Genomic DNA, 13,196 nt, shown 5'->3' on the forward strand with positions numbered 1-13,196 from the left:
TTCCCCGAGCTCAACCTCAAGCCTTACTCAGCATCTGTCAGTAAAAGGTTCTCCTAAAAGGAAAAGTTAGAATGGTGATGAAATTCACTTCCTTTTACAAATCTGCACTGTGGCTACACTAGCCCGACCCAATGTATAGAATTCTACTAAAATCCCACGCCAATCATAAAGCTTTCTTCAAAGAGAAAGAAAGACTTACTTAAGTTTCTTTCACCTACTCAGAGACACCACACAAAAGACTATGTCGGGGAGGATACCAGACTCAGCTGAGGGAGTCAGATCAACTAAAATGTGTTTGGAGGATGAGAGTAAGGTTTGCATAGTGTCAGCAAAGTATTCTTATGCTATGATCGAGGTTGGTCACTAGTAACGAACTCAGTGAGACATTGAGATGTGTTGACCAAATAATGCTTTTCGGAGGGATGGTCTGAAACGAAATCTATGAGGCCGGACTATGGGCTCAATTTTGGCTAGTTATTGAGTCATACAGCAAAAAAAAAAAAAAAGAAAAAAATTCTCAATCAATCTACAATCCTCCTTTATTTCTTTTCTTTTCCTTGTCCTTTTTACTTCTGCTGCTCTCAGTGATTTATGGTGGTCTTCTGAATACTTCTGTCCCGTTTTGGTGTTCTGTCGCCAATTGGCTTGGTCGATTGTTTGCTGTTCACTTAACGTCCCTTCTCTTCTCATTCCTTTATAGCAGTGGTCTTCAACCTTTTTGATGCCATGACCCCCCCATCAAAATGTTTTAGGTGTAAGGACCCCCTCCGGAAAAAAAATTCTAGAACCTGGTAGTCCTTATCATTGACAACCATAAATGTTCTCCAGATAAACGGTCAATCTGTGGTTGCACCCCATTAGTACCAGTTTAACACCCAAATATAGCAATAAGCAACAAAAATGTGACCAGAGCAGCTTTACAAAGGGCTTTCTACAGAGTGGCAACACCTGTTGCTGCTTTTTAGTAACTTTTAAACCTTTTGAGTAAATACAAAATGTTGTGTTAAAATTAGCAGATTATGCAGCAGATGATGGCTTATGTGGCAAATGCGGCAAATCTAAAATTACGCTAAAATTGCTGCGGCCGCACATTCACATAATTCCAGTGGCCTTTCGTATAATAGCTGTAATGCATGGGCTGCAACTTTATTGCACGGCATTAGAGGAAAACCATGCTATATTTCATGGGATGCTGACAGCTTGGCATTTACAGCTGCATGTAACTGGAGATAGCTGAACATCATTCATCATGATTAAAACATATGTACGTTTTTTAGGTCTTCCACCATCAGGTAGCTACATAAAAAATAACGGGCAGCTTCAATTAATAATAAATACATTTTAAAAAGTTGTTACTCAGTGGGAAATGCAATATAATAAATTAGGAAACCTCTATTAGTTAATGCATTGCAAAGGTCTGTGTGAAAGGAGAGAGCCACAGAATTAAATCGTGGTTGGTGCAGTGGAGAATAGTGACTTGTGTATTTTTAGTGCTATGAGGTCACAGCCTGCGACAGAAAGCACTGTGAATATTTAAGTCTCTATTTTATACTTGCATTACACACAGTATAAGATAGACCGCTACAAAATGCGCAAAACGTTTTACAATAAAATGGTGCTTCCAAAATATACAGGCTGCTTCCAAAATATATTATTTATAAGCCCCTTGTGCTGCCGCTGTGTCATTTTTTATGACGCTCTGGTTGCACAGAGAGCAGACCCATATCTACTAGGTCACCCAAAGTCTCTTTGTGTGGCTTTTCATGGTCTTCCAGATATGGTGTAAGGCAACGCAGCGCAAGTCGGTGGATTGCGTTACATTGCAAGAGGGGGCGTTCCATGGGCGTTGCAGTGGGTTTTCCCATGGGTTTTGACACATTCCCAGATTTACAAGGATCTGGAAACCTGAGGATGGGTCAAAACTGTACGCTGGCCCAAGGGATGCGTAACGAGGAGAAGTATCTTTATTTCTCCTCAATTGTTTCCTCTTTCTATGTGTAGCACACACATAAGAGAAAAAAGCCTCCATGGGTTGATTGTGTGCAGGAAGGCGGGCCTTCTTACACAAAAACAATCTGGCCAACAATGCAGACACCATTGCGTCATGGTGCAAGGGTGCCTGTGTTGGCACTAGGCACCAAATTGTGCGCCGGCAGAAAGGACTAGAGTGCACGGTAAATTATAAATACAGTCTATTCCTGCCCTTTTGAATTGGCATTGGGCAGCGCAGCAAAAATACTTAAGGATCTGCCCTATACCATTTTATTGTAAATGAGACCGATAGATTTTAGTAATATCCAGACCCTATGTAATACAATTGTTTTTACATAACTGTCCCTTCAACACATTCTTAGGGATAGTATGTGCATTGTAAATACAATGACAATTAAAAGCAAGCACTTTACAGCTAAGTAAACTCTGTGCACTACCACTCAAAAAGCTTCAAGTGATTTGATCAATTAACTGCAGCAGCACTACCCTGTCCTGAGAAATCAAAGCCAGAGAGACAGCTAAACACACCTTTCTGCCAGAGTGCTGCTGGCCTGAAAGAAATGCAAATGTACACAACGAGTTTATCTGCAAATCCTGTACATTTGCAGATTAACTCATTGTGCACATTTACATTTCTTTCAAGCCAGCAACACACTGGTAGAAAGGCATGTTGGCATGTTTCGCTGTCTGTCAGGCTTCGATTTCCCAGCACAGGACAGTCCCCGAATAACACTCCAGGGAAAACATGTTAACTACCGGAATCAACTGCCTGGGCCGTTTTCTTTAGAAAATGAAGAGCGGGACCCCCCCATGCCTCCAGGGCCTCCCTGTAAGTCGCGCCCCACAGGTTGAATACCTCTGTTTTATAGGTTCCAGCACCGAGGACGGCCACACCCCAGAAGGCTTGGAATGAAACAGGAGAGCAGGCCGTGAGTATCAAGATCCTCTTTGGTTATTCCTTTCTACAGGAAAGACCGCCATCAAACGGAGAATGGGTGCCCATAGGCTATAGGGTTTTGTGGTGATGAGATGTTGTGAAGGAACAGAAAGATAACATCCACACATGCACCCAGGTGCCTTTGTTCCTTCTCCTCCCTGTTTTTTATCTATGGAGCCAGGGGGCACAACTTCCCAAGTCTCAGTGGTAGGTAAGTATTTAGGTTGGGGGTGTAAGGGTTTTGTGCGAGCAATTAATTTGAGGAAAAGAAAAAAGATTATAAGAAAATAAAAAATTATTTAGCCCTTGGTATATCAATATGTCTTGTCGGATTTATGCACCGTAGAGACAGGGCGAGAGGGTGTCAATCACCACACAATCCCCACCCTCCTCCCCTGTCCGAGCACTCACAGCGATAGCCGCAACTCTCCTGAGTTGCGGCAGAGCTATATCGGCTCTCCTGAGGGGTCCACCACTCTTGGGACCAGCTCTCCACGACATAGTCTTCTGGGTCCTCTCGGTCTTCCAGGACTTGGAATCGGCGTGGGGAATCTTCTTTCTCCACGTTCGGTGTCTTGACCCAGTCTTTACGCTGTTCTTCGGCAACCTCTTCGACTTCCTGCTTCAGTTCGTCGTTCTGGCTCCCTCCCTCTTCCTCCATTTGTTCCTCCTCTTCAGGGCGGCCTCTCTCCGCTTATTGGCTTCCCAGCGAGGCGGACTTACCGGGGAAGGTCAAACGTTTAACCCTTTGGTCACTTCCCCATGTCTTCACACACCCTTGCTCTGCGCCAGCTCCCAAGAAAACGGCACCAGGTAGGGATCGGGTCTCTGGTTGTGTCTCTCCCTCAAAATGCTACAATACCACCTCAAAATGTAGCACTCACTGCACTTTTATTGTGTTTACTGCTCCTCTGTGAGTGCTGACAAAGTAACTGTCAAGGCAGATAGCACTCTGTGAAACACATTTTGGCCTTTGATTAGTTGAGTAGTCATTGATGAAAACATGTAGTAATATCCAAATCCAAAGATGGCCACTCAGCCGTCCATCCTTCCAAGAATTACTAAATTCAGTTCTAAATTGGTTAATAATAACACCAGTTTTCAGAGCTTCTTAAAATAAGCAGAACTACAAGGTAAGTGCCTAAATGTTTGCACCACCCATGTCTGGGATTTTTGTATGTATCTACCTTTTTAGTATCCCAGCGAAGTCTCCAACAATGAACCACATGGTTAATTTCTCAGGAAAGTACGTTAGTGACCAATTCAGGTTTTTGTCTGGTAGCAGTATGGTAGCCCACAGACTTTAGACATGGCATGGCTGGCGCTGCAAACTAAAAAACATATTGTGACCATACAGTGGGTAGAATGTATTACAGATAGTTCGATGAGATAGTTTAAGTTACCAGACCTGCAGGACTAGCAACATTTTAAAACAGTTTGGGGGGCTGAGTACAAATTATGGAATTATGCACGAATGTTTTACATTTCTCCTTACCCTTACGTTATACCATAATTCATCAGCTAACAACATAAAAAGTGTATAACCAGTAGTTCTATTAATATGAGCATCTTTATTTTGTACGCATTTTCACACAGCTGCTCACACCAAACAGGGCCTGGATTCTGATTCTCAAGTCTCTAATGTGTAACTGAAAAGTTTGAGATTGGTTTGGATTTTCTTCTATCTGCTGTTTTTCATTCTCCATAGTGTTCTGTTTAGCATCACTCTATGATCATCCTGAACTTTAACTTCTGGCACTTCCATCTACGTCTGCGTAGCAACTCCTTGCATCATGGCATCAACACATATCCATTCCACACCCTATAGAATGGTAGTAGAGAAATAATATTTCAAAGTAAAAAATCCCCAAGGCCACACTACAAACGTTACAACTACTAAAAACAGTTAATATCGGTTATCTCTATCTGGCACTGTGTTGGTGTTTATATGATAAAATGGGCACTCTCCTTTCATTAGACGTTACACATCTCTACTCATCATTTACAACTCACGCAGGCTCCACCGCTAATTGTAGTGTGTAGGTATTGATTCCAGCATTCAAACTATACAGTGCTCTTGCATGGAGGCATCAAAGCTTGCTTTTGTATCTTTTCACTCCTCAACGGCACAGGGCTATTCTGAGTCCCTGAGTGTCTTTAACAAGACAGTGAAAAAGGATTTAACAAACATAAAATGCAAAATGCACCATCGTACAGTATCTGGCTGACATTTTGGTGTGTAGTGCCACTGAATACATATGCAGGGAGGATACTAATGGTATCCTTTGCATGATTGTAGAAAAAGGATACAAAGTGGACAAAGACACATTGCAATATGTGCCGATAGAAACAAGTTCACTATTTGGGACAGATAATATCCAAAGACGGGAGGAGGGTGATACCTGACAGAGAAGAGAGCATTAGAAACATGCCCAAACCTACCATCACCAAGCAAATGCAGTGATTCTTAGGATTCTGCGATTATGTGAGACAGTGGGTATTTGATTATGCCACCCTGACTGCACCACTTTTGACTGCTCTAAAAGAGTCTCTGTTGAGGTTGTCATCACCCCAATAAGGAGTCCAAAGGTAAATTCAGAAATGCAGGAGTTTATTAAGAGCATAGGTAAAAGACCACCAGTCCAGACAGCAGTTTCACTCCAACTGCCTGCACACTGTATTCTCCAGTCCTCTCAGCATTCTGTTGCCATGCTATGACAACATAGAATGTAAAGCACAACCTGGCAACAGTAGTGGGAAGTGGGACAAAATTATACATAGATACCAAGGTGAAAATAAACCCACAACACATCTCCCTCCCAAACAAATGAGGAACAACCTGTACCAACACCCATATACAATAAATACAATAACAACAACAAAACAAACTATCCAATCATTACATACTTCATTTGTCAGCTGGCCTAGAACTCAATCTGCACTAGCCATAATATTCCAGGACATGTTTAACTTAACATTTCATAATCCTTGTGCCAAGATGGTTTAAATCTTCACCTTCGTTGACCATCCCGTTTTGGAACAATGGGAACATTATTTTGAATTTCAGAATTATGTCTGTTAGAACCAAAACCGGGTGTCCACTCAACCAACCGTGACATACTCCACACTTCACCAGAATCTAAAACAACCACATTCTTCCTGACCTCCACAATAGTGAACGGGCCAGTGAAACGTGATTGACCTTTCCTCAAGAGACCCGGCCTTTTGATCAACACCTCATCACCTACTTTCCAACCTTTGAGAAGGGAGGAATGTTGTGAGTCAAAGTTTTTTTTATATCCATCCTGGTATAGATTTCGTTCCAAAACAGCTTGATCACTAATCCGTACATCCACATCCAAGTTTAACCAGACTGGGCTCAATTTGTCATATGGCTTCCTGCCTCTCAAAATAGAGAAAGGCGAAACCGAAGTCACACAATTAGGAGTGTTGCGGTGAGCCCACCACGTTTCTCTAAGCATTTTCTTCAGCGAAGATCTTGTTTGCAAAGCTCTTTGGGCACAAGACTTCACAATCCTATTCATCCTCTCCGCTAATCCATTCGCCTGTGGAGAATACAAAGCTGTTTTAAGATGTGTTATGGACAACTCCTTCAAAAACTCTTTCATTTCTTGGGAGACAAATTGAACTCCATTATCTGTAATGAGATGGTTAGGAATTCCTTCCCTTGAAAACTCATCAGAAAGAAACTCTACAACAGTTCTGGAATTCACCACAGGCACACACTTCGTAACTACCCATTTGGACGTATAATCCACAAGCAAAAGCACATAGCGTTCATCATAACCAAATGACTCAAATGGACCTGCAATATCCAAACCTAACTTGGTCCATGGCTCAATGGGAACTTCAACAGGTGAAAGTGGTGCAGTACGAGTCTTCTTACTTTTATCATTATTAGCACATTCCCAACAATCTTTCACAACTTCCTCTACTTGTCTATCCATAGATGGCCATCAATACCATTCCTGTACCCTAGCCTTGGTTAAATTCCTCCCAAGATGACCTTCGTGGGCTAAGTTTATAACCTTTTCCCTAAGTTTACACGGAGGAATCACACGACTTCCCCTCAGCACCTTCTCCTCCACAACACACAAATCATCTTTTACATTAAGGAAACCCCTCATACACTCAGGTAAATCCATTTCAGCCGGCCACCCTTCAACAATGAATTTTTTACACATGTCCAATTCATTATCATTTCGAGAGGCCAGCGACCACTCATCCAACTCAACAGCTGATTCATGTACCCATCCAACCAGGGAATTCTCTACATCCACACCCGTTTGATCCAAGGGTAATCTCGAGAGACAATCTGCAACCACATTTGTTGACCCAGGAACATATTCAACAATAAAACTGAATTCTGTCAGTCCTTCAATCCAACGCTTGATTCTGGGAGAAACATTATCTACATCTCTACATGAGAAAATCTGACACAAAGGACGATGATCAGTCCTCACTACAACAGGCAAGCCCCAAAGATAAAATTTAAAGTGACGAACAGCCCAGTAAACCGCCAACGCCTCCCTCTCAATCACTGAATAACGTTCTTCTGCCCCCCTTAGTGATCTCGAGGCAAACGCAACAATCCTGGACTCTCCATCCACCACTTGAGACAACACTGCCCCCAACCCTAACATACTGGCATCAGTAGACAAAATCGTTTTTCTCATTGTGTCAAAATGTCCCAAAGTGGGCATCTGACTAATAACCTCCTTAATGGAACTGAAAGCTGACGAACACTCATCTGACCACGAAAATGACGCACCTTTTTTAAGCAGAACTCTAAGTGGAGAAGAAACACTTGCAAAGTTAGGAATAAATTTCGAACAGAATTCAGCCAAACCCAAAAACAATCGAACCTGGTCCCTACTCACTGGTGAAGGAGCCTTCACAATACTTTCCACAATGTCAAGTTTCGGACTAATCCCATCTGCAGGAATAGTGTGCCCCAAATAGTCCACAGATGACACACGAAAGTTGCACTTCTCCTTCTTAATCACAAGACCAACTTCCTCCAACCGCTGCAGAACTCTCCATAACCCATCATCATGATCTTAAACATCCTTCCCATATACCAATATGTCATCTTGAAAGATCAATACCTTAGGCAATCCGACTAAAACTTTATTCATAACCCTTTGGAAGCAAGCCGCTGCAGAGGCCAACCCAAAGGGCATACGAATAAATCTAAAAGCTCCCAAAGGCGTCACAAATGAAGTTAGATGTCTGGAATCGGGATGCAGCAAAATCTGATGATAAGCAGCGGATAAATCCATCACACTGAAACATCTGGCATCTTTGATCAATGTAAGAGTTTGAGTAATGTTTGGTAAGGGTTGTCTGTCAATCCAAATATGCTTATTCAACCCACGCAAGTCCACACAAATGCGAATCGCCTTCCCACCGTCCTTGGGTGCGAAAACTATGGGAGCCAACCATTCAGAGCACTCAATCTCTTCAATCACACCAGCACCAAGTAATTTCTTAAGTTATGCATCCAGAGGTTCCATAAGCATGTGTGGAACTTTCCTGACCTTACTAACAAAAGGTTGAGCATTGTCTTTTAGAATAATCTTGTGTTGAAAATCTTTCAACAACCCCAATTGTTCACAAAAAACTTTTGGAAACTGTGAACATACATCCGACGACAAACTAGGAGAGAGAAGTAGAACCTTCTGCAGCGAATTAGGATCCAACTTGATCCCCATGTCCCTCTGATGCCTCCACCCAAGAAGATTATCTCCCCTCCTAGCCACATACACCTTACCCATTGTCTCCCTGTCCTTGAACTGAATTTTCTTTACGACAAATCCCAACACGTCAATTCTAACCCCCCCCATAACCTACTGGATTAATGTCCGGGTGTAACAATTCAGTTTTGTCCAATCCATAAACCGCATCCCAATTAGCATCACCAACCATTGTGTACGGTGAACCCGAATCTGCAAGAACAGTAAACTGCTGCCCACCAATCAACACCTCACACTCAGGCATCACTAACTCATCACCATCAACTATACCATCATGCTTAATACTACAAATAAATTTCTTTTCTTGCTCAACGAGCTGTACAGGATGCATCTTTCCATTACGGCACACCCGTGCATAGTGCCCTCTCTTCCCACACTTGTTGCATACTACAGACCTTGCAAAACAATTTGGACTGTTAGGGGAGTGATTTGATAACCTTTCCAAAGGGGAACGAATAATCCTGACCAAATTCACAGACGATCAGACCATCATTCTCAAACCGGCCGACAAGGGTGGAGCCATTGTCATCTTGGATAGAAGTATTTACGAAGCAGAATGCGAACGCCAACTTTCGGATAGGCGATATTACCAACCTATCAACGTAGACCCAACGAAACGCCTGGTGATCAAGATACAGAATATGACCACCGAAGCCGAAGTAGAAGACTGGATTTCACATGATGAAGCAGCATTCTTGAACCAGACCAATCCGGTTACACCATTTTTCTACTGCCTCCCCAAAATCCATAAAGGTATCAACCCTCCCCCGGGCCGCCCCATCGTGTCAGGGATCAACTCTGTATTGGAACCACTAAGCAAATTCTGTGACTTCTTCTTACGACCACTTGTGACTAAGACACCTACTTACTTGAGAGACACCATGGAGGTTCTCAATCTTATTCAAGAGTTTGATTCCCCTGACACAATTGATCTTCTCGTCACCCTTGATGTAGAAGCATTATATACCAACATACCCCAGGACGCTACCCTGAAGGTCCTGGAAGATGCTCTACACAGTCTAGACCCATGGCCATTTGCTACTCCCATCCCTTTCATTTGCGAATGTGCCCAACTTGCACTCAAAGAAAATTTCTTTGAGTTTAACAACAAATTATACCATCAAACTCAGGGCACGTGCATGGGGAGCACATTTGCGCCGAGCCTGGCATGTCTCTACATGGCCAAGTTGGAGGAAGAGAAAATCCAGAATCCATCTAACCCTTTCCAAGAGAACATCCTCTTGTGGCGCCGATACATCGACGACATCCTTATCTTCTGGAGGGGGAGTGCAGATGAGTGTGCTGCGTTCTTTTCCTGGATGAACACGATTAATCCCTTCCTCAAATTCACAGGGACCCAATCTCTCGAGTCGATTCCTTTTCTGGACCTCTCCATATCCCTCAAAGATGGCTGTTTATTTACAACGAACTACAGAAAACCAACCGATAGGAACAGCCTCCTACTCTATCAGAGTCACCATCCCAAAGCACTGAGGGACAACCTCCCTGTGGGTCAGTTCCTTAGACTGAGAAGGAATTGTAATACCTTCACTGAATTCGAGGCTCAAGCAGCCATCCTCAAAAAGAACCTGATTGCTAGAAAATACCCTACCAACATCATCAAAACAGCACACAAAAGGGCTAGGAACAACCATCGTGATGCACTGCTGGAAACTAAAATCAAACCAGAGAACACAACCCTGACGTGCGTGACTTCATTCACCCTTCTCTCTAACAACATCCAGAGGATAGTGAGAAGACACTGGAAAATATTGAAAACGGGTTCCTTTGATCCAGGTCCTCCTCCCCTATTTGCATTTAAACGCACCCAAAACCTGAGAGACATCCTAGTACATACCCGGCCTAGAAAGAATACCAAACCATCAGGGACTCTATGGGCCCTACCCCCAGTCGTAGGGCACTTTCCATGCGGCTCTTGTACCGCCTGTTCTCAAACTAAACCCATTAAAGAGCTGGACCTGGGACTACCCACACCATGGCAGCTTAAACGTCACACTAACTGTAACTCTAAAAATTGCATTTATCTACTCACCTGCCCTTGCGGACTCCGATATATAGGCATGACAACTAGACCTGTCAAAATCCGCATCGGAGAACATAAGAGTACGATACGGTGCAAAAAAACCCAGACCAGTCTGCAGAATCACTTCCTGGAACTTAACCACCCGCCAGACAGTTTCAGTTGGACTGTGATCGATCACAACCCCTCATGGTCACCAGCAACACTGCTAAAAACTGAACAACGTTGGGTTTTCAGACTCCGTTTGAATGTCACCGGTCTTAACGACGACATCCCATGGAGCTCCCTCACCCAATGATCCCACTGTAGAACATCCACCTGATACCTTTTGACATAGGCTTGACATTGAACCCCCATAGGATTAGGACCACTACTCTCCCTAATCTCAGGGACTGCCCTTTGGGTTTCCTTCCAATAAGTGCTGGTTGATATCTGAAGGGAATATGGCTATACCTGTTGGTCCTCAAGCATATGTATTGTATATTAAGATACTTTGGATGATATAATCACACTGCCTTATGGCACACTGTTGCTGCTGTCCAGCCTATCCCATACACGAGGTCTCAGTACATCAACACCCTTCCAGACAGTACCAGGGACGTATCACGTATCTGGCACCAACCTCTTGGTAACTTGTTACAGCCTACTATAGACATATGTAGGCTACACATGTCTTTATTTCCCCACTCTTTTTACTTGCCTACAGTTACATATGTATGGAGACTGATTATGACATCATGCTGCCAGAGGTTTCTCTAAGATTTGGTGCCTTTTCATCCTATTACGAGGTAATTGCATCTCAACACTCACTTTATCATGAACACTGAGCCATTCCAACATGGCTGCCGCCTACCATTGTCCAGCCTACCTGGGGTTCGAGGATGCATATTTCAGGATAACTACCGAGTATCGCTAATTATGTCTCCGACACACAGCCTCTGCTACAACATTCACCTGTGTTGTCCCCTGAAGGCATTTGTGTTTTTTTGAGTCATACACACGTATACTCTACTCTTCAGAACCTTGTGAGTCTCTACTATGAGACAGACCTTTCCATCATGGCCGCTACCATCAGTGACCCCAGCGTTTAGTCCCTCCTGAGTTTCCACTACACCTACACCTGACTCACATCTCGTCATTGCAAACATCCAATCAACTCCAGTTAAATACTGAGCCTCCACCCCATCCCATTTACCGGCGATCCTGGAGGCACCGTAGGTTTTCAGAACAGTTTACCTGGGGCTCATGTAAGTATCGGCTGGATTTTACCGCTATGGTCTGTTCAGGATTTTTGCAATTGACTTTAGGTATCTTACTCGCTAGCGGTTTAAACCTTTTCTGTCTGCGCCTTTGAACTTAGATTTGCTTTAAGTTTAAGATACCATATTCACGGACCGCCTTTTAGTTGTCAGCTGTCTGCTCTAGACATGTTTGTTTTCCCCATTGGTTTTCAATGCTGACATTAACATCGCCCTTTTGCATGGTATCTCCTCCCAGCTGTAGCCCTTGTCCCAGTTGATCTTCACCCGGCACAGCTTGGACCCAGACAAATGCGGGTAGGTCCCTTCGGTCCTCTACCTAGTCTACGTGTTTAGTAGTATTTTATGATTGTCACCTTCACGTCCCTGCAGCATGATTATGTTCTTTCACGCAGCACTGGATTCCGCATGACTGTCCTGCACAGTCAATCGGCTCAGACCCCTTATGTGCCGCTGGCCTCGATGCATTATCTTTGCATTCTTAGCCTCGCAGCTCCTGCCACCTACGTACCTCGCTTTCCATCATTGATATGTGCATCACCACCTTGACGGCACTTTATACCCCTCACTTACCCCACTTCGCTAGATAGCTCTCACTACCTCTTCATTGCCATTTCCACCCCATCCCACAACGTCAGGAGACCTTCCTGTCAGTTGTCACCACCCACTATATTGATCATAGCACCGTTAAGCCCCGCACTCCGTGCTTTCGACGTGCCTTGCACAGACGTGCATGATCACTTTTCCATTGCCTTCCATAGAGCTATGAGTCATACTCGCCCTTGCCCTCACTAGGGCAGGGCTGTCCCACCCCTGTGCACTGGCATCTTCACTTGAGCATGCTGACGAACCTGTCCGCACTCCACTCTAGTGACTTGTACCTTACCTTGGATATAACGTTGACCTTCTCATTTTTTGGCTCTTTTGTCTCCCCCCCTCCCCTCAGGTTCGCTGTCAGGGACACGAATAATACGTGCTCCCCTTCAAGATGGGATTATAGTATACTCCCTCTTTCTCCATTTTTCAACTATCCTTCACTTTAGGTCCTGACGAAGCGCTAAGGATCCATTAGGGACCAAGGGCAGCGCGAAACATGTTGACCACCCACTTCACGTCCTCACTCTCACTCTAACAATTCACACACGGGTTGAGAGGAGTAGGATTATCTATCCTTCCCCCTACTCATTGGA

General features: G+C 43.8%; 1 protein-coding gene across 2 annotated transcripts in view; it reads right to left on the bottom strand.

The window, feature by feature from the left end:
* Window positions 1-13,196, bottom strand: part of ACSS3 (acyl-CoA synthetase short chain family member 3) — a 1,078,787-nt gene that overhangs the window by 771,289 nt on the left and 294,302 nt on the right. The window contains exon 1 of one of the 2 annotated variants that reach the window (XM_085652977.1): window positions 3,341-3,520. The exons of the other annotated variant lie outside the window; for it this stretch is intronic. Within the exon in view, the coding sequence (XP_085509103.1) occupies window positions 3,341-3,430 (90 nt within the window). The 5' untranslated portion in view covers window positions 3,431-3,520. Of the gene's footprint in view, window positions 1-3,340; window positions 3,521-13,196 lie in introns of those variants that run through there. 2 annotated transcript variants of the gene reach the window in all.

This window comes from Triturus cristatus, chromosome 4_1 (genome assembly GCF_964204655.1).
Source record: "Triturus cristatus chromosome 4_1, aTriCri1.1, whole genome shotgun sequence".
Lineage (NCBI taxonomy): Eukaryota > Metazoa > Chordata > Amphibia > Caudata > Salamandridae > Triturus > Triturus cristatus.